This window comes from Prosopis cineraria, unplaced genomic scaffold, assembly GCF_029017545.1.
Source record: "Prosopis cineraria cultivar Desert tree isolate PC_DT_omini unplaced genomic scaffold, ASM2901754v1 PC2, whole genome shotgun sequence".
Taxonomy (NCBI): domain Eukaryota; kingdom Viridiplantae; phylum Streptophyta; class Magnoliopsida; order Fabales; family Fabaceae; genus Prosopis; species Prosopis cineraria.
Genome location: NW_026555333.1, coordinates 14886009 through 14909136, shown reverse-complemented (window position 1 = coordinate 14909136; position 23128 = coordinate 14886009). Strand labels below are relative to the sequence as shown.

At 31.4% G+C, this 23128-nt stretch overlaps 1 protein-coding gene and 1 non-coding gene across 2 annotated transcripts; one reads left to right on the top strand and one right to left on the bottom strand.

The window, feature by feature from the left end:
* Positions 1-1945: 1945 nt before the first annotated feature.
* TRNAE-UUC (transfer RNA glutamic acid (anticodon UUC)) lies at positions 1946-2020 on the top strand. Its single transcript has one exon. It is a non-coding gene; the product is annotated as a tRNA-Glu (tRNA).
* A 1706-nt stretch (positions 2021-3726) lies between these two features.
* Positions 3727-9502, bottom strand: LOC129297966 (actin-related protein 5). The gene is given in 13 exon segments (XM_054936331.1): positions 3727-4429; positions 4563-4902; positions 5025-5152; positions 5345-5412; positions 5415-5784; positions 5860-5950; positions 6038-6147; positions 6636-6745; positions 7015-7117; positions 7397-7441; positions 8388-8512; positions 9002-9072; positions 9214-9502. Coding segments are annotated over 13 exon segments (2166 nt in total). The 5' UTR covers positions 9315-9502; the 3' UTR covers positions 3727-3925.
* Positions 9503-23128: the final 13626 nt, after the last annotated feature.

Here is a 23128-nt window from a genome sequence, read left to right as displayed (position 1 = left end):
TGTGAAAATCTTACCTGTCCTTTGCCTGATGTATTTGACTATTATTAATTTCATCTAAAAATTTTTAAGTTTTGATATGACTACCAACATAGAATAATTTGTAGAAAACATTAATTTCTTTTGAAAAATAAAAATGGTATATGTAATTTATGATAAGAGTCATGTTGATTATGAGTTATCAAACAATAGGACTCATCAGAATATTTAAATGAAGGAAGATTGATGAAAATAATTAACTAGAGAAAATGAAAAAGAATCAAATTGGAAAGGCGCGTGATTAGATTAGTTTAGATTTTGAAATGCTGCGGGAGCATGTTGTGCCATTAATGATGGAAAAAGAGTAAAGAAGGTTATTATATTAATATAATTTGAAAGCTTGGATGATGGAGATGAGATGAATGAAAGGAAAGAGGAGAGAGAGGAGGGTGTGGGGTGAGTTTTATTATTGGATGAAGACAAAAGCTGAGTTGACGGTGGCCTTAGAATATTCTCTCTATCCTTTGGGATCCTTATCCTCACGAATCCCCATGTGCCTTTACATCCTAGGAGAAAGAATTAATGATAGTTAAATAATTTTTTGATAATTTTTTAAAATAAATTATAAATAATATCAACTTTAATTATTATAAATTCATGAATTTTAATTATAAATAAAATATTTAAATTTTAAATATAACTCACAATTTACCTAAAAATTTTATTAGAGGCTTAATTGTTGTTAATTTATTTTTGAAACTTTATTGATATTGTCCCTTTTTCATTTGCCAACACCAGAATTTTTTCATATTTCTTGAATTTATATTTATAATTCAATTACAATCTTGATGGTTATAAAAATTTATTTTATGTAAGATAATAATATTATAAAATTATTTTATTTTGAATTTCATATAATAATTAAATTAATTTTACTTTTTTTTTTAAGTAAATGTTACCCGTAGAGCGTGAAAGATGGTTTCGGTGTTGTGACATTGATCTCATCAGTGTACGAACTGCGAAGTTATTGTGTGAAATGGATTAAATCTCTTACTTCAACTTACACGACACATCAAATAATCATACTAAGAGTACCGTACGGTGTATCTCTGTTGATTGTGTCGAAAAAGAAGTTGTACTTGAATTCTCATGAAGCCAACTCGCTTTCCCGCACAGAGGAAAAAAGAAAAGAAGCCTAAAAATAAATTAAACTATAGATATTTATGCTTTTGTGAGATTATATTTAAATCTTAAGATAAACAATTTAAATATAAAGGAAGAAAATTTAATCACGTAAAAATTTTATACACACATATATATTAATCCCATACTTTTTTCAGTTATTTTTAAGAAAAAATAATTCTTAATCTTTAAACTTTTTTAAATTATCAATTTAATCTTTAAATTTTAACTTGTGAAAATGTAAAATTACAGTTTCTTGATTCAGAATTCAATCCTTGTAGTTTTGGGGGTCCATTAACTCCATTCTTATGATTTTTAAACGCAATGAAATATAAAAATTAAGTCCTATTGAATGAAAATTAATTGACTAAATCAATATTGGCAAGAAAATTCAAGACCAAAATTATATTATGGTTTATTTTTATGATTCACCATTTCATTTCATTCCTGTTCGGGAAAGACTTGTCACAATCAATATTTTTTATTCGTAAATATTTGGGATTGAATGTCAAAGGAGGGAGTTGCGTCGGATGGAACCTCACGGAATGCCTCATGTCATCCTTATCTCATCCTTTGAGTGTTCGGTCACCCCAAAATTCCCGTCAAAATAATCAAATCAAATATACTGTCTTTGTATTATTTTTTCATGTTTATATATATATACGGGGAGGGGGAGACACACACACCCACAGAGAGAGAGAGAGAGAGAGTGATAGAAGAGGCAGGTTTTGGGTCCAAAAACATGCAATTCAATTAATATTAAAAATTTGGAATGAACAATCGAAATTCCATTGTCGTCTAGTCCGGTTTAGGATACCTGGCTTTCACCCAGGCGATCCGGGTTCAAATCCCGGCAATGGAAAGTCTTTTGTTGTGAAGTTTTTGTCATTAAGTAATTAAAGCAGCTGATTTGGATCATTGATAAACAAGATAACATAATATATTACTCTTTTAAGCAATGCCAGTTGATCAAAGAACATGATTTTAACCCATAATCCTGTAACCTAATAGCATGTAGATACCTCTATAAGTAAAAGGTTATAGTTTGGTCTCGCTTGTAAACTTAAATTCCTATCCCTTTCATTTAAAAAGGAACAGTATTTTAGTTTTATAAGAAATGCTTCAAAGTAGTAGTAGGATCTACTTCTTTCATGCTTCAAAGTACATCATATTTTGTGTTGTTAGGTAGAAAAAATGAGTTAGGTGATAAGAATCACGTTCTGGCAGTTGCTGAATTGCTGATTATATAGTAGTGGCGCAGCATATAACATTTCATTTTTATTCCATGACCTTATGATTTGTTAGGTTATATGATGAATTGATGATATTTTTAATAGCAACAAAGACAGAGATATGGGGATGGAAAGAGAATGACACAGAAAAATTATCGCTATATGTCAAGTTCGCATCTTATAATTATATTTCTTCATTTATTTTCGCTTATAGTTAATTTTGTAAAGTCAGCGGATTTGTAAAATTTGTGGGCTATTACCATATTCTTGTAAGAAATTTTTATATGGATTTCGTGTACAATATTATCTTCCGGTTATATTTTAATCAATAAAACAGTATAGCATAAAAATGAAAAATTGAATACATAATAATAGTTATATTAATGAATACCATGGAAACATTTTACTTCACTTCTTGTAGTCGCTATTTTTTAATTGTAAAGTTATAATTAAATTTTATTAGAAAGCAGTTTTTTAATGAAGTAATTTTATTATACGTCCTTTTGTTTCTTGAAAGAATGAAGGTTGTTAAAGCATCTCATTCTTACGCTATTCAACTAAATTTTCAAGTAACAGCAATAGTAATAATTAATATAAAATTTAAAATTTATAGTCAAATATGTTACTAATAAATCATAATATGACTCATTCCTCATATTTCATGTCGCGCTTACTTTCTAATTTCTAATAATAAACTAAATATTGCCCCATTACAAGGTGTGGAACTGAAGTATGAATATGATACCCAAATAAAATAGTAAATTTTGAATAACAATCAAGAATTTTTTTCTTTTTGCAGGATTTTTATCCCAAGAAATCAATTCAGAAAATTTTCATCTAATTCTATTAATGAATACTATGAACGTAATAAAAAACAGATCAATCATTGAATAGATCAAGATATTAATTCAAGAATCAGTGATCCAGACCATAATGAAATTGCGATTAAATCAGCTGTGGACAAAACATTTTGTTGAAGTGATTAAAACTTTTTGGAATAGGAAAAAATGTTAGATAACAAATAAATGACAATTGAGATTAACTCATCCCACAAGGATGTCGTGAGATGGGAGTAAAATTTAGGGAGAATTACTAAGGTCCAACATAACATAATTAAATTCTACAAATCCATTGACAATTAAGGAAAATGACAACTTGTTTACCCTGCTGTCAATAAGCCTCACAGTATTTAAATGTGTTAAGTGAAACTTGTATGTAATTCTCCCTAACTTATAGAGTTCAAACCTCTTCTAATGTAACCAAACAAAAAAAAAAAGATAAATAACAAAGTTCTCAACTTAAAAACAGTGGAGAATGAAATATTATACAAATGATATCAAAAATTTAATATCACCCCACTTGATAATTCATTTGGTTAGAATATGCGAGCTCACATAAATACACTACTTCAAGCTTAAGCAAAAGCAAGAAGCAAGAAGAGAAAAATAAAAGTTACGGATTAAAAAAAAGAATAAACTAAGGCTATGTGTTCCTGTTCAGAAAAAATACAATACAGCAATGGGTAATCAAGTCAGCTATAATGTATACTGAAGTTGATAACTGCGAAGCCAATCTTCACCCTTTTCATAATAATCCGTCCTACTGAAAGTTTGCGTATGGAACAGAGAAGATGAGGCATATGCAGAAGCCCCCCTCCATGCATCCAAAACTGGATCCAGTGCTCTAACTATTTTTATAGGTGATCCGCAGGGTCTTATCATCCTAATCCCAGCTTCAAGGCGTTCAATCATTCCAGGAAACAGAGAACTTCCACCAGTCACAAGTATGCAATCGGTTAGTCTCTCTTCCAAACTTTCATCCTTGTCTGGTAACCTCCTTATTGAGACCCCGGCCATCTCGTCTAATCCTACCTGATCAACCCCAATCCAGTTTGGATTGAACAAAATCTCAGGGCATCTGAATCTTTCGACCCCAAGAACAATCTGGAAATCCTCTTTGGTGAGAGGTCGAAAACGTGGCACCTCAGCAGATTGTGTGTTACCAGTTTCTAACTTGGGTACAAATGTTGGATCCAAATCCTAACAAAACAATTCAGCAAATTTTTTTCTGCCAGTTATGCATCAAGAGTCATACAATGTAATCTTTCACAAGCATGAAATCATGCACTGCCCATAGTATTAGTTTTCTCCTCATAAAATAAGCAAAACTAACCTGGAGCCTAGAAGAGATGCGAGCCAATTCTGCCTCATCCTCATCAGGTCCCTCATCATCATCGTCATTATCTCTACTCATCAATTTGTAAAGTTGCCAATCTTCATCTCTGGCGCCAAATGTATCCTCACCTTTACCACGATCAAAGGCTGCAGTTGTCAACAGGCGCATTCTTTCCCTTTGAGCAGCATTTAGCCTCTCACCACGGCCAACACCACCAGACAGACTATTTCCATTTGAATGGTTTCCGTTTGTCTTGAGTCTTTTTCGTTGGTCAACTTTTTCGAATAGATCTTTGTATTTAGCATGCAATTGCTCCAGGTACAGCTCTGGGTTCTCTCTACAGTAAGAATGAAAGGCAAAAAAAGAAGGGGGGAAAAATGCTTTGAGCACAAGAGTAGTTCAATCATTCAAGCCTTGTGAAGATTGCAGCCACAAATAATAAAAGACACAAAAACATACAGGCGTCTCTCCTCTTCCAGCTGTAATCTTCTCTCTCGTTGCATTTCCTCCTCGTAGCGTTTCTGTTTTGATCGCTGCCGCCCTTCAGACATGGACTTAAGTGACAACTGCTTCCTCTTTTCAATAAGCTACCAATAAAGTACAGCCCAGGAAAACTGTCAAACTCAGCCATAAGACAAACAAGCAGGGGAAAGACTGAAAAAGGTTACATTGGGCAAATATTTATCAAATGTAAATATAAAGGATAGGATAGGTGGCATACAGTTATCTCAACTTATTGATGAATGATATTGAGATTAGATGTTTAATACAAAACTGACCTGCTCTGGGGTTAGTGATTCATCAGGGATGTTTATGAGAGAATACTTCTCATTATTAGAAGAGTCGGCTTTTCAGTTTCAGCTTGTTCACTCTTTGATTCACCTTTTGCTTTCCTTAAAGATTGTGTAACTTTGGCACGGGCAGATTCTATCTCGTGCTTAGAGACATAGCCAGTATCTGACAGGAAAGATGGAACGTCACTCTCCTCTACTTGTTCAAGCTGCTGTAAGAGAAACTCCAAACCATGCAATTCATTTTCCAGTTCATTTATTCTGGATGATCTCTTTGCCTCAGCCATTTCTCGCAACCTTTGACCTTGTTTCTCTCTAATTGCTGCCTTTCTAGCAATCTCTTCCTCAGAAGGAGGCTCCTCAGTTGGTGGTGGAACCCAAGGGAGCTGCCAACACCTGGTTTTCTCCTCAGCTTCCTTCCCTCCTCTCTATTATATCAATGGTTAAAAATAACTTTTTCAAAAAGTAGAGCAATCTAAAAGGAAAGGAAACACAGTTCCTACCTGAAACAGCCGAGCTTCAGAAGCATAATCCTGTGCAATGTAACAATGTTCCATCTTCAGGTCTTCAACTTTTTCCCATGTAAATCTAGCCCTGTATTGAAAATTTAATAAATTAAAAAAGGTCCTACATATAATACGGAGAAAAATAGAAGCAAAGTCCAAGTGATCTGATGCTCACAAATGGTAGGGATATTTAAGTGAGAGAAGTTGCTTTAAATAATCAGTCACATGGAAGCCACCGATATTTGTACGGCAACATCCTTTATAAACTGGTTCCCCATCTACAAACTGAAAATTTTAACCCAAAAAAAAAAAAAGTTATCGAGGATCATCGACAGATTTCATAGTGGACAAGATAGTACTTAATGCAATGCTTAAGTTCTAGCCGCCATTAATACATATTCTAACAGTATTAGAATCTTACATTGGCACAAGACTAGGAAGTCTACCATAATTGCGAATAGCATCTTATGCATACCAATAAAATAAAATAAAAATTATATGCAACTGACGCTTAGTACATGCGCACTTGTATCATAAGTCATAACAAATGGATTGGCTTTATCACACGATCAATCTTGAAGAAACTGGTGCACAGGCCAAATATAATTTACTAAGATGGTTTACACAAAAAATATAAAGCAAAATGAGATAACATGTGCACAAATAATTAAACTGCGTGTTGAATTAAGAGTTGTAAATAATCACTGCTTTGACTAGCACTTCTCATTGATATATCAAATTCCTAAATTCAGAAATTACTGAGAAAAACATACCGGAATCACATGGGTTGTGGTAAATCCAGGACACATAGCAAGACCATCTTTATTGCAAACTCCAAGGTGTTGATTATACTTATAGCTGAAAGCTGCATCAACCCCAAAGGCTGCCATGACAGAAAAAGATGGATTGCTTTGTCAGTGGAACACTGGGGCGCAGCATCTCAGATACAAAAAAGACAAGCAGGCTTCAAGTACAAGTCATGAAAGACAACTAAATATGGTATTTTGCAGCTTCAAGTAGAAGATGGTTTTCCACTCTAGGCGAGACTGAGTGGCACAGATTGGGAAAACCACATAATTCATATTTTCTTATACAGCTGAGGCGGCTTATCAAAAATGAAGTTTCCCTAAAGGGTTAGAGAAGAACTAATACCTACTGATGGAACACCATAGGTCTCAAAAAGAAGTTCTGCCATTTTACTACGAGATTGAACTGGATTACACACACATTCTGTCATCAGGACAGGATGATCAACCTGCTCTGGCAATAAACATATAAAAAATAATAGTGAGTCAAAATTATTCACATCCTGTAAGGCCGAAATGAAACAATGTCCTCACTAAGCCAGAGAAATCTTGGATACCAAGACATAAACCAAAAGGTTTACTAGCATGTCAAATTAGAAGAAAATTAAAATTGAATATTTAAAAGATATTAAGTATCTAACAAAACAATAGGCGAGAAAATGGCTAATTTTAAAAACAAGTTGAAGGAAAGGAAAAATGAAAAGAACTTTTTAATCCTACGTTCATACCTGCGATCCATTGGCCCCTATCCGGTCAAAGCCAAAGTCAAGAATCTATATATGAAAGAAAAGGTTAATGATGCCATCCTCAACAAATCCTTCCAAAAGAATGAAGCATACGAAAAAACATTTTGATGTGCATGACCTTATGCCCATGTAAAATATACTTTTCTGCTGAACACACCAAACAAGAATGTGTGTGTGATGCGTTTTGTCTTTTGTGGGGGGAGCAAAACAAAGAAAAAAACTACTAATGCAGTCCCCCCTGCTTCATAACTTAGTCATTATCAGCTCATACTTCCATATTCCATTGGCGAACACCTGGGATCATGCTTCTTCATATGACGAAAAGGAACTTTTGATCAAAATGAAACCAAAGGCACAAGGGGTACAATATGAAAATGTCACCCAGCATATACCCTAGCCTGGGTCAACACTAACTGTGCAAGACAAGAATCAACAAATGAGATTTTGAACAGATGCAAATGTTTAATCAAGTAAAAGCAAGGCACAAGAAGGAGCCTTGCCAACTCTGCATTGATTCCTGGATACCCATTGGTTAACATAGGGAAACTTCCATAACTCCAGCAACTAAACAGCACAGAAATCATGGGTCTAAATGGTCTTCTTTAGGAGTAGAAACACAGGTCATGCCACAATATGTTGCAGCTTGTAAAGCAATTGCAATTTCTAATTCCTTGAAAAAATCCGTGCATAACAAGCAGAGATAATGGCAAAATGGAACTACTTAAGAAGACCAGGATAAGTAGTTTTAACTTTTATAAAAAAACTTGCAATGGCAGTATATTAAAAAAAAAAAAATAGATCACTGCCTTCAATAGGAGAGCAGCCCCATATGCACATGGCATAAACGATAGACAGAACTCATACAAAATGAACGACTATGGGATGCATGATGATCGGATTTAGTGGAATGTTTAACATATCATGCATCCAACCAACAGGCCTAAACCAATATTTTAAAAGGAAGCTTGCTTACGTATTCCATTACTTCAAACTGGTAAACAACATTGCTATCAAATGCTGAGCGTGGTCCAGAGCGAGTGCAGTCAAAGTACTTCATTAATGCTGGATTATGATCACCAACAATAGTTACAGTTTCACCTGTGTTGCAGAAAGGAAAACAACAATTATTGAGTATGTTACTGTGCATTCTGCGTTTTGTTAATTATGAGGCGGTCAAAGAGGTCAGGGTAAAGATAGAAGTTACGAAAATGTAAAATATAATTTATGCAGAAAGAGGAGAAAATACCATGGAAAAAAGTTACAAAAGTAATAATGCAAATGAATGGGAGTGATTGGCACATGTATATCATCTTTTCCATTGCTTGAAACTAACAACAATCTTTCTTTCTTTCTCTCTCTTTTTATTACTCATACCAAAATAACGTTGTCTTCTCTTCAATTCCTCCAAATAATCTTTGAGAACAAAGAGAAGAAAACAGCTAAATAAACATTAGTGAAGAAAAAAGGACCCAAAACCACAATTACTCATCCAGAAACTCTTCCAGCTCCTATTCCGGACACATATAAACACACATGTAGAAGGAAGATCAAGAAGACAGAGAGAACATCGTGAAGTGTGGAACTTACCGGTGACTTTATGGCGTGGCCTTTGCACAATGTTGCGGAAAACAACACGGGGGTCAGTCTCTCCTGCCCATCTGATAGTTCACAAAAAGAAGAGCTGACATAAATTAACAGCCCAAAATACACGAATTTGGAATAATTCGGAAGCAAGCAACCCTATGAAGGAAGGAAGCAAAAATTCATGTCGGAACTCAAATTAGGGTTACTGAGGGTACCCGATACGAAAGTATGATGCGCCATTGTCAATCACGATCGGAGTGGTGGAACTGAAGAGATTGTAATCGGATTGACGTTGAAATTGCGAGATGAAAGGCATTGTCTAATAGAGGAAGCGGCAAAGTGAATTTCAGCACCAGAGTTGAAGAGGAACTAGGTGACCGCGCCCTGCAACTGAACTTTCCTGAGCAGATGATAAAGAAGCCAAGTAGCAGCGACGACCTTGAGAAGCCGGACCGACGAACCGGGCGGTCTCATTCGAACCGGTTTATGTCGGGGGCCAAGTCAATGAAATCACGTGACACTCAAGATCGAAAAACAAAAACCAGTGAGATGGGTCTTGGAAGAATTACAGAATGAGTGTGTGCTTGGTTAAGATCCTAGCCTAAGTTGGAATGATCCAAATAGGTTGGGATATAAAAAAACCCATTGGATCTTGTTTGAAAAAAAACTAAAATTGAACGGGCATTAGAGAGAGAATGAACATTTTCACTAAAGCTACACAAGAGAACTTCACTGCCACGTGTTGAATCTTGCGGTGGCCATTTGATTTATTTAATGTTTTTTAATTTTTGATTAAAGGGGCAAAAATATTCATAAAGCAGTTAGTCATAAACACCCAATATCCTAAAATAATAAAAAGAGTGAAAATACTCATAACGTTATATGGATAGGTGCAAAAGTAACCAGACCGTTAACTTTGACTTAACGCAGTTAATTTTAACTGTTAAATGCTAACTGTGCATGCCACGTGTCAATTTTTATTGACGTGGACTAAAAAAGGGCAAAAATACCCTCGAAGTTGTCAACCAGGAACAAAAATACCCATAACATTATCAGAGTTGGTGCATAAGTGATCAATACATCTAATCCCTTAAATGTTGACCATTTAGTTAATATCTAAGCAAAAGTTGATTATTTTTTCACTGATGTAGGTAAAAAATATTCCAAGATGAATTTTTACAGATGTTGATCGATTATTGTATGAATATCTATAATGTTATTTCAGTGGGTGCAATAGTGACCAATCCATCAAAATCAATGCCATGTGGTTTCTTTCCATCACCACATATCTCACCCCCTTCCTTTCTCCCTCTCGACTCATTTTTCTTGTCTGCAAAACTTGAGATTTAACATAGTGAAATAGGTTGTTCAAAATCAAAGATTGAGACTGAGTATATTTAGCTTAAGAACATTGTCACAACTTTAAGCAATTGCATTTATGATAATTCAAAATTTTCAAATGATTTTTGCCACTGCTGCAAAGAAACAAACAATTTAATTTGATATTCAATCAAAATGATATTTTCTCATATGATATTCATGTAATAACCGATTAACTTTTAGAGAATTTCATCTAGAAATATTTTTTATCAACGTCAGTGAAAAAAATAGTCAACTTTTCTTGGGTCTCAGCTAAACGGTCAACATTTAAGGATTGAATGGATTGATCACTTTTGCACCAACTTTGATAACATTATAGGTATTTTTGCTTTTGGCCTACGACTTCATGGGTATTTTTGCCCCTTTTTAGTCCACATTAGCAAAGACTGACACGTGACATGTATAGTCAGCATTTAACAGTCAAAGTTAACGGTTTGGTTATTTTTACACCCATCCATATAACGTTATAAGTATTTTTGCCCTTTTCGTCGCTTTAGGATATTGGGTACTCATAGCTGACTACTTTGTGAGTATTTTTACCCCTTTACCCTTTATTTTTTTATTTGTATTCTTTCTCTTTGCTTTGCTCTGCCTTCACCCATCTTCAAGCTTTGCATCTCCATCTCCTCACCGCAAATCGAATCAGCGATTGTGCCCATAATAGTGTTGCTTGCGTGCCGTGTTTTGTGCTACGCGTCATCGTACCTTCTTCTTCTTCTTCCTACCAGATTTGCACGAGAGCACCTTCTGTGGTTTTTGTTTACTTTAAAGTTTGTTGAATATGCCTCCAATTGCCTCTATTTTTATTGCTTGTGGTTAGATATGGGTTAAAAGGATACAAAGGATGTGTTAGTTATAATTTGGTTCAAGTGGTGCCTACTGTTTCTTGTTGCATTGATCATGTGATGCTGTTGCAAGAGAATGATGAATGGTGAAACCAATAAGATTAGCAATGATGCTGTGAGCATCATAAATAATTTCTCATAAGAGATGTTCAGGATTGCTATCATGGAGCAGGAGATTCAAAACTTCCCCAATTATACTAGTTTGAAGTTTCAAAATTCACCCAATGAAATGATCGAGTTTATGGACTATTGCTAAGAACCATTCCTTGAACATTTTAATTTATTCCTTCACATGCTATTGAAGTTCTAATTTGATGATATATGTGTAGTATTAGGATTGTTCGTTTCTTTATTTCTTAGACAATGCTCACATGCTACTTGTTATCTTGAAAAAATGAATCTATTTTAGTTTTTAAAATTGAATATTTTGAATTTTATCATTTAATTCCATGTTTCTAAAAGTTAAGATTTTTTATTTATCATCGATGTATTTTATATTTGTAATCTATTTTTTTAAAAAAAATTATAATTTTAAGTTTAATATTTTTTTAAGGATATCAAATTAATCACAAATAAATATATAAGAAAACTTATATCCATTTTTGTTATTATATATCTCAATTGACTTTTAAAATCAATTCATCTAATGCAATGACTTCTAAAAAAAATATACAAATATAAATCACATTAAAATCATAAACTTTTCTTCTAAAATTAATTTGCTAATCTCAATTAATTCTAATTTCAATTGTAAATTTTTTAATTCAAACACACCTTGATATTGGCAAGGTGTTCACAAGACCAAAATAGTCACATGGCATGTATCATCCCAAAAAATAAACAAAATGAACGAGATTGAATTTTTATCACGAATCATGTCTTATTTTAAAAGTTAACTCATTTAAGATCCAGGAAGATCAAGACTAGGATAAATCAAGAAAGCAAACAAAATGTAGATAAAAGACATGACTAATAATATTTATTAAATTGTATAACCTGCTAATTCTAAAACAAAAATAACAAAAGTGTATAAATTTAGTTATTGAATTACAACAATTGCAAAATGCACAACAACTACAAATAACTTCCCAACTACAAATACAACAATGGAATTATTAAGCTACATAATTTAAATAAACTATAGCTAAGTACAATATGAAATCATTTATTTTTCTTTGAAGTTAAAATATTTGAAGTCATTTCATATTAATAAAAATATATGTATATTATTATAAATATATATACATTGAATAAACAAATTATTGCATATTAATACAAGAAAAATAATAACAGGAGAATTACATCTAAAGACCATTCAAGAAACTTATTTACAGATAAAAACTAATAACAAGTCTCATTTTTTTACAAAAAAATAAGTCCATATTTTCATTTTGACAATAATTTATTTTGTATTAGTCATTATCTGTGAATAAATTTCTTGAGTGATTATTGGATGTGATTCTCCCACAATAATATGTGTTTTATATTCAAGATAGGATGTCCTGAAGGTGGTCTTGTGTCCTGTCCAATCTCAAACCTTTTTTTATTTCATCTTACAAAATCTCATAATATTTTCTTTTGAGCCAAGATAAACTCGTTCTTATATGATCGAAATGAAATCAAGTCAATTGGAATGAGAATGAGAATACAATTTGGCTTTCCCATTTTTCCTCATTTCCTTTTCCTTTAATTTTAGATCACAATTTAAATAGCTAAGACTTAATATATTATAAAACTCTTATTATAAATATTAAATAATTAAAATAAACAAATTTAAATCATTAAAATTTAACATATAACTGTACGATTGCAATAAAATGATTTTTTAAAAACTTTTTGATACCTGAACTTTTCAGATCAACTCTTAACTGTTTGATTTTTATCATTTAATATTGAAATTGAAATCTAAGGATTCAAAAAAGGGGGGGGGGTAAGCGTAGGGTCGGAGGAGGAGAGGGAAGGAGAAGTGAACAAGAGGAGGAGAACAACTGGGGCATGATAATTTTTGTGTTCAAGAACGCAATGTTTTCATTTTAATTGTAACCTTCTTTGTAAGTAACTTAAGTCAGCTAATCATTGAAGTAAAAGTAACCTCAAGTGCCAATGATCTTGTAAACTCGACATGCAAGTTCCTTAAAAATGAGAAGCCACATGTCATTAGTTTATCCCCTTTAAATAAAAAATAATAATCTTAAGCAATCACTCAAAATTATACGACGCCTAACCACGGTAACTCGGCTGACACGGACCGTTTCATGTGATGGCAATAAAATACCTTGGCGCATCCAACCTTGGTTGAAATGAGAACAGAAGAACCATTACAGTAGCTGTTGATGCCATAGAGCGATTAGGTTTTAAAGAATTTTTTTAATTGAAGAAATACATTTATAATTAAAATAAAATTACATTAATGATGTATAACTTGCTGAATCACTCTAATTATCCATCACCTATTGTGATAAAGATAGGAAATGATTAAAGATGTAAAAATTACTCCCTCTATATTAAATTATAAGACATTTTTGAAGGAGCTTTTCTATCTTAAAATATAAGATATTTTGAATGGATTAATATTTCATTAAATGCATCAATTTTGATATTATCTTTTCTTTTTATATGATTAATTTTATTATTTTTTTTCAATATATTAAATGATAAGTATTTTAAAAATTTTATATTTTTATTTTTAAAAAATAAGTTATATATAAAATTTTATTTAAAAATATTTTATAATTTAAAATAAAAAATAATATTTAATTCAAAAGACATGTTAACAAGATGATCAGCGATTTTAAAGCACTTGACACAGCTACAAGCGCTCTCTTTGGCTTGTCTTGTTGAGGATGAGAGGGTCCCACCACCCAGAAGAGGCCACGTGGAGGCAGGTAATGGAAGCCAAGTTTCTTGCACCGCACGACTGGACAAGTCAAAAGGCAGAAATATCAATAACAACCTACCGCTTTCAGACTTTCACTGCTTCCCACTCTCGAGTCTTCGTCTATATAAATAGAGCAACACAAAGGAACAACTCAAACTTACGTCTTGGATTGATGACGATTATGGAAGGTTGCCGGACGCCCACCCACAGCGGCTGCCGGATACCGGAGCCGGCGATGTGCCCGCCGCCTCCCAAGAAGAAGCCGCCTGAACGGAGAGCCTCGCCGCCGAAGAAGCACTACTTTCACCCTCCTGATCTTGAGCTCGTATTCTTAGTTCCACAGCCGCCTCCAGCTCCCCTAGATTCGTTCTAACTTCACCTGTTTCTAACTCTCTTTGTATTCCTTTTGTAGGTGTAAATGTAACCTTGCAGGCATATTTCTGAGTGGACTATGTGTAAATGATTCGTGAGGATAAGATACCGCCTAATCTCATAGTCGTAGTGCTCTCTTACTGTAACAAGGACGATCGCTTTTTGTTGGTTTCTGATATGCCTGTCTTTCAATGCTGAGATTTTGTTCTTCAACTCCCCAAGCTAAATGAGTCGTCTTCTGATTTCTTTTCCTATGTTAATTTTATCTTCTCATATTGCCACTTGTATCAAGTACATGTATCATAAATAGCGAGAATGACAGTAATGTAAGATAATTTTTTTAAAAAAGATAAATGTTAAATATTAACTAGATTTATTCCCGGATAATGCATGGAATATTTTAATATTTGAAAAATAGAAATAAAATATATACGTTAAAATATTAAAGTGTATTTTTATCATCTAATTTTATGTAAGATTTTAGTTTCATCTTTTAATTTTATAAAATATTTTCTCATTTATTTAATTTATTATAATATCATTATTTTTAAATAATTATTTTTAGTACAAATTATTATTATTTAAAAAAATTAAACTTAATATATCAATATTTACAAATATTTTTTTAACATTTGAAAGTTCAATGGAAGAATTGTTTATTGATGAAACTAATAATGTTAGGCTAAAAACAGATTTTATCAAATTAAGGGACCAAAATGAAATCATGCATGAAATTAAATGACTAAATATGTATTTTAACCAATTAAAAAATAATTTATTTTTGTGTACTCAAAATATCATATTTTATTAATAGGTAAATAAGTAAATTATTTTTGAATTTTAGATTCAATAGCATTATAAACTTTGAATTCATTTATCATACAAATTGTTCTCTTGATTATTGAAAATGATACAATCTGATCTTTATTATTAACAAAAGTTAACTTTAATTATTAGTTGGCCAAAAAATGATAGAAAATAATCTAAAAAGTTATAGAAAAGGATAAAAAATTATGGTCCTTCATGTAATTTTTTTCGTCCTTGCATCTAACTTTGGGGTCCTTTATTATATTTTTTTAATCATTTTCTATAATTATTGACATTTTTTTCTATCATTTTTTATCAACTAATGTCAAAATTGGCTCTTATTACTAGCGGAAGGCATATTGCATTATTTTTAAAAATTAAAAATAAACAAATCCAAGGTCTATAGTACTAGTTGATTTAAAGTTTGGAGAATAATTTACTCCTTTACCCTTTGTTAATTCATATGAATTAAAATTTAAATAATAATTTATTTTACATTAAAAATTGTTTTGCCCATACATAAAGATAAAAATAGTTACTTATTTTGTCTTAAAATGTGTTATACCCCAGGTATATTTGTATTTTTTTATTCATACGTGGGAAAATTTTGAAATTAAGTCAAAAAATATACTTTCTACTAAGTTCTTACCCTCATAATTAATCGAAGGAAAAAACTTGCCTTCAAAAAATATTCCTGAATCCATTATTAGTTGTTCCATGTAAATAAAAATTTAAGCAGCAATTTCTATTTTGAAATACGTTAACCTTATCATAAGGATAAATTTTTAATATACATTAGGACATTATGTATATTAAAAAGTATAAATTGTAGTTTTTTTAAATTTCTCACTTCTTGCTAATTAAATTATAATCAATTTTTAGAATTTTTTGGCCTATGCATTATCCTAAGAGAAATAAAATATACACTATAATAAACTCTATACTATAATTTACATCATAATAATATTTATCACTTACAATTATAGCCAAGACTACAAATAAATAAAAATATACATATATTAAATAATGATTTTAAATTAAGCAAATAGTATAGTCAATATTACAGTACTCTCTCATATGGTATATGTAAGTTACTTTTAATTATCTCATTATAATTAAGGAGATATAGTTAAATCATTAGTTTTCTCTAAAACAGAAAACAATTCAATTTACTTTTATTAAATGCATCATATTTAAAGATAGTTTTTTTTTATGTATAACTTTTTCCTCTATTTATGACAAAAATTAAAGGGTAAAATTGAAAAAAGAAATGATGATCAATTTTTCATGTAAAAAAAAACTTATTAAACAAACCATCAATTACTTATAAAATTGACAATAATAAATTATATGTATTACATTCTTACAATTTCTCAAAATTTCTCCCAACTATAAAATTTAAGAAGAAACTAAAAAATACATTGTCAAAAAAAAATTAATGGGGTTACTGTTCAAAAAACTGTTGATGAACAGTAATTTCCATTAAAACTTTATAATATATATAGATGATTTTTAAATTTTTACCTCATGTATATTAAAAATAAAAATAATTTATTATTTGTATTTTATTGTACAATTTATTACCTTTTCACCCTTACAATTTATTATTTTATGCATATGCAAAATACAAGCAACAAATAATGTTTTATGCCTATCATTTTAACATGAATCTTCACAATTTAGACATTTGTAAATAGAAATTTTTGTAATTAAAATTTTTGAATTTATAATTATTACTCAACGGTAAAAAATTTTACATAAATAACCGTGGGTTATTTTGTGGGTCAATTCAATATGGGTTTTAGAGCCCTACAAACACACATATGGTTGGGCTTTATGGGCCTTGTTATTATGCCTATTTGTTAATCGGAGTAAAAATAGGAGAGTGACAGAAAGGTCTCCTCAAATTAAGTTTCAAGTGTCAAATTTTAAAAATTTATAAGTATAATTCTCAATTTTATAATTTTATTGTGATAAATTTATAACCTATGTTTTAAATTTTAATTAAAAATAAATTTATTTATTTCTCAACTATATAAAAATTTGAAAAATATATCGTAAATTCATCATAACGAAATTATAAAATTAAGAGACAAGCTTATAAATTTTTAAAGGTTGACATTTTGAACATATTTTAAATTAATTAATCCTTTTAAAATTTATTTGTCATTCTCCCAATAAAAACTCTAGCCTAAAGAAAAAGACCCGAAGGGAACAAGAAAAGGATGAGAAAAAAGATCGGCGTTTTGTTATGTGATTTGGAATATCAAGATATAAAAAGCCCACATTTAGTTACAAATAAGAATGGAATTTAATTAGGAAAATTCATATCTCTCTGAACTCTCCTTCATGATGTTGGTTTAAAATAATAATAATAATTTCTCCTTCATAGTGCCCATGCTTCTTTGTTTTCTTTTTAGGTGTTCCGTACATTCAGAATTTCAAATTTTTTAATTTCTTATGGTATAAAATGTGAGAATATAATAATTAAAAAATATTTTGTCATGTAGAGTGGGAGATATAACAATATAAATAATTTATATACCTTTCTGTAATGCAATGACACCAATAAAATATTATTTACGAGTCATCTACAAAACAAGGTTTGAACTTTGAAGCGTGGTAGTTCTTTGTTCTTTTTTGGCAGAACCAGAAATGTCATGTTGCAAAACACCAAACGACACAAACAAAATCAAACAAGGGGAGGGGAATCATAAGGATATTTACGCCTTCAAATTCAGAAATTATAATATTTATTTGAAAATTTGATTTCAAATTTCCTAAGGATAAAAATTTGAATTAACAAATTAATATAAGAACTTTTTGAGAAGATAGCTTTTTAAAGAATGTGATTATTTAAATCGATCCCTCATCATACAAGTTTTTAAGACGCTATATGAAATTTAATTCTTTTTTTCCACTCATTTTTTGTTTCCATTTAATTACACAATACTCAATATATATACACACATACACAAAATAAGTTTCAGTTTCAACGTCAATTTAAAATCTTCCTTACTCATGTATATGAATCTTTTTTTTTTTTTCATTTTGGCTATTTGAAATAAGAATCGCCACCAATCTGAAAGGCTTGTAAGTTATACAAATCATTATTGTTTAAAATTTAAATTTATTTTAATTAGAATTACAATCAGGAAAATTTCAATGACAATTAGGGATAGATTGTGAAGTGCTCGAATATTTCAGAATTCCAACTGGATTGTTTATTTGTAACTCATGCATTATAATCAAATAGCATTTAAATCACAAAAATTTCTAGAGGTTTAAAACTCTATTTAAAAGAGATCGCACTGTTCATGATATTGCCTTACACTATGTTTGGTACATTAAAATTGATTATTAAAATTGTATTAGATTATAAGTCCTTACTCCATGGAATTTGTTTATAAAATAATATATTTTCTGTAGTTTTATATGGTGTGTTTTTGGTTTTATAAAATGTTCAAAAAAATAGTTTTTGGAAAGTAAAGACACACACACTCTCTTCAAAATTCGTTTGACGAAACCGCTGATAAATCAGAAACATAGTTAAAGAACTATTAGGAAGTTTTAGTTAATAGTGTGTTAAACATGAATGACAACCCTCAAACATGCATAATCCTGTGCCTTCCATAACATTAAAAAAATTCAAAAGAGCTTATTGACGTATTTTTCTACTAAAAGGGAATAACAACGCAGTGTTGTCCTTTTAAAATGTGTTAATAATTTGAACAATCTCCGAAAGTATGATTTTGTATTACGTCCAAAACTGTATTATATATTGAAGCTGCAGAAACATACAAACATTAATAACAGCTGCACTATTACAAAGGACTAAGGTCAGACGATGTTGTCGTCTGCGTTTCAAAATCATAATATATGAACACAGAATTTATAATTACAAAAACAAAAACCCTTAATTATTACCTAAATATCATTACTTTGAAAGAATCTTTCCTGACACATTCCTTCTTGCGATGGTGAAATTATTGAGAATAGTCTCCCAAATCAACATTATGATGACTACATATGCTAAAGAGGTTTGAAACATGCATTTAAATTAATCTAGTACAATTCCAACATTATTTATGGAGGCAATCGTATGGTAATTAAATGTTCGATGTCGACCGCCTTTAAAGAATTGGCAAACATCATACATATGATTCATATAAGATAATCCAACTAATAGAATAAGACTTATTATTATATGAATTTTTTATTTCTTAAATATATGTTCACTATATATAATAAAATGTTTAATTTAATTATTCATATATCAATAATAATCATCAATAACATATAAAATCATATATCGTTAATTTGGACAGTGCAAATAATAGTGTTTTATTTTACGAACATCAGAACACTCACATGTTTAATCATTAAAACCTCTCTAGTCAGATAGTTAAGACTGTAGTCAAGTTCGTTGAGCACGTTAAGATTCAGGGCTAAAATGTTGTTTAGCTTTCTTCAATGCATATAGTAATTAATTAAAAATAAATGAATTCGTATCAACCTAGCTGTACAGATATTGATCTGCAAAACCAAAAAAACTATGCTCTCATTCTGAAACTTTGGAGGTAACACACACAAAACATATAACAGAAGAAAGCAGATCTCATACTTGAGACCGTAAAATTTAGAGGAATATATGTAGAATTGTAAAGTCATGGCTAAAATTTTAAGATAACAAATTCTTGTATATGTATCACATTGTAAAGGCGCTACAGAATAGGCCAGTGATGCGAAACCATATTATGCAATATGAATCGAACAAAAGTCAAAGCAATGGTTTCCCTAGAACATGGTGAATTAAATTCTTCGGGAACATATCCTATTCTGTTCTTTAAATCATACTCACAGAAATCTGAAGTACTTTAACACACTGTATCCACATAAAGGGCCATATTGAACATCAATTATAAAGGGGACACACACACGATATATCACTTGCTGGATCCAATATCTCTGCAACGTCAAGTTTATATATTTTTCACGTACAGTAGCAAACTTCTAGTATTGTATATATCCCAAATACATATCATACGATAAAAGTAAAAAGCTGGTAAGAACTATACACCTGTGTGTGTGTTGTGTCTACTTTAAGTTACTGTGTGACAGTACTGCAAATATCCAAGAAAACAATTAACAAAAGCATTATTGAATATATGAGCCCATGAGGTAGTACACTTTAAAAAAATGTTCCACCAAGTTAAAAGACATAACCTGCTGAACTTTGTAGTACAAATTAGTTCCCCAGAAAGGTAGCAAATGGTCCCAATATTCCATCAAAACTGAAACATCAGACCTCGAAATAGCACCAAAGATTGCTACGCTGCTAGTACTACTAGTGCACACAAGCCATTGATACTTAGCAATCCTCATTAATTTTCTGTCCAAAACTTCTTACCCTAATCCTCACTTATATATCAGCGGCCTAAAATTCACACAAACATATATGGCTGCTGCTTATGAACATAAAAATAATTTAAACTGTGTATGTTTCTGAAGGAACCTGATGAATTCTTCAAATTATTTGTAAACAAAAAAGGACACGCACAAACAGATAGAGAATACATCACCTCTCTCTCAGGGTCTTTGTAGTGAAAGGAAGATCCTGAAGCTGTTGCTGATAGATATATAGTGTAAGCCACTGATTGCCGCTGCAGCATCATCAAGATTCTCAAAGGAACTAAAGGGGCTTGCTGCTGATTGATAGGGTTTTGGAATGGAATCATTTGGGACCACACCAAATAATTAACTGAAACCCTCGCTTAGCTTCCCACAAAAAAGCCCTCTGTGAATCTTGATGATGCTCCACCGGCAAACAGTGACTGGTTTTTCTCTGCGTCGTCTCTTTCGCTCTTATCATCATTCAAATCATCACTCTTCCCATCCGAAAGACAAGGACAAACTAAAAAATTAATAGATATATAGAATCAACGAAGAGAATAGAATAGAGAAGCCCTAGCCCTAACCCTTAATCCCATCCCATCCAATCTAATTAACGAAACAAGAGAATATAGTAGAAAGGAATCGTGGTTCAAAAAGATGAACCCAGAAGAATAATTGAGGGGTAAAAGAAGACATTAAAGTCGGAAATCAGAAGCAGAAGAGAAGTGAGAAGAGAGATGGTGGAGAGGGGTGTATATATAGAGAGAATAGAGAAGAGAATTAATGCGAATAAATAATAAATGACGAGGAGATTAGTTGGAGCCAAGCTAGCTAAGATGAGAGAGAGAAGTAAAATAGGGATGATAACAGTTATACATCGTAATCCTAGGGTACCAAATTTACCCAAAAACTTAAAATCTGAGGGACTGAGTCCTTTGTTGCCAGGGAAGGAAAGAGAATAATAGGCAGTATCTGTGAGATTTGAAAAACGTTACAAGTAAATGGCATGTTTCGGAAGGGACGAGATTTGGAAATGAGAAAACTTACCGAAGCTAGTAAGCTAGGCAGGTCAGGAATGGATTGGCGTTTAGGGCTGGAGGAGCATCTGTTGCGTCCTCTACAAGCGTTTTCAAAGTGACAGACTGCCCCTTCTCAAATGTCAAGTGATGAGGGAAGGGTGAGGATCCCCTGTAGTTTCTGTCTCCTATCTATTATTTTACTTCATTTCATTTCAAACACCCCCCTTAAAAAAAAAACATCACATTTGCCTCTTTTGGAATTTTTTTTAAATTCCATTTACATCCATCCATCCCTAATCCTATAACCTTTTAACATTATCACACTTCTCCTTTCATATATGTCATTTAAATCCCAGCTAATTAACCTGGGAGCTTAATTAACTACACCCTCTCTTTAGAATGTTCAAGCATGAGTATAGTTGATTTGATGCAGGAGTAGAAGCCCCACTTCAAAGAGAAGTGGGCTTGATTTTTTTTTTTTTTGGGGGGGGGGGAAGAAGTGGAGTGACCAGTAAAGTGACAACTTAAAACTTTGAGCTAAAATATACTCCCTCCTATCTCAATTATTGGGAAAACTATAGATGAATTTTTTAATTGGTCTTTAATATACTCTCTCCATTCTATTTACAAGGCAAAGAAAATAATATTTTTGATCTATCTATAAGTTATATCATTAAATTTTTATTATAAATTTTCCTTTCACTCTCTATTAAATATTGAAAAGAGAAAATATGTTGTTAAAGTATTTATATTTAATAAGAGGCAAAGTCATCAAGAATTATTAAATTATTAAATAGAAAGTTAATGAGTTTTAAGATTTTTTTTTAGTTTTGGTGAAACATATTGAAAGTGACTTTATAAGATAAGAGAAGTAGGTCACATAGAAAGTTATTAATTAACATTTTTCAATTTTATCCCTAGTTTTAAATTACTAAAAAGAGAAATTAATTCTAATTTAACATTTCTATATGGCTCCTCGAATGCTCTATTTCTCTTTTTATTAATAGGGGCAACATTGGAATGTTTGTTAAAATTTTAAGATAAATTCAATGAGTTAAATGATATTCTATAGTTGAAGTTATATTAATCGTTTATATTGATTGATTTTAAATAGTGACTCTGTTGTAGTAGGTGTTTTTTGCTTTGTTGAATTGATGCCACTCTCTTCCACCATAACGACTCTGCCAAAACATCTCATAACACACATTTATGCCCTTGAAAGTCAATCAAATTCACTAAGCATAGAACAATGTTGGGTAAGCCACTTGGTGTTGAATTATTGGCATGAGGTCCATCTATATAGTACATTAGTCCCACAAGCGTGGGTTAAAGGCTTTAAGCATGCTGCTCAATGTATGGTTATGGGCTGAGATGTCACTGAGGCAAAATTAACATGGTTGACGTTGGACACTTTTCAAAGAAACGTAGTTATCAA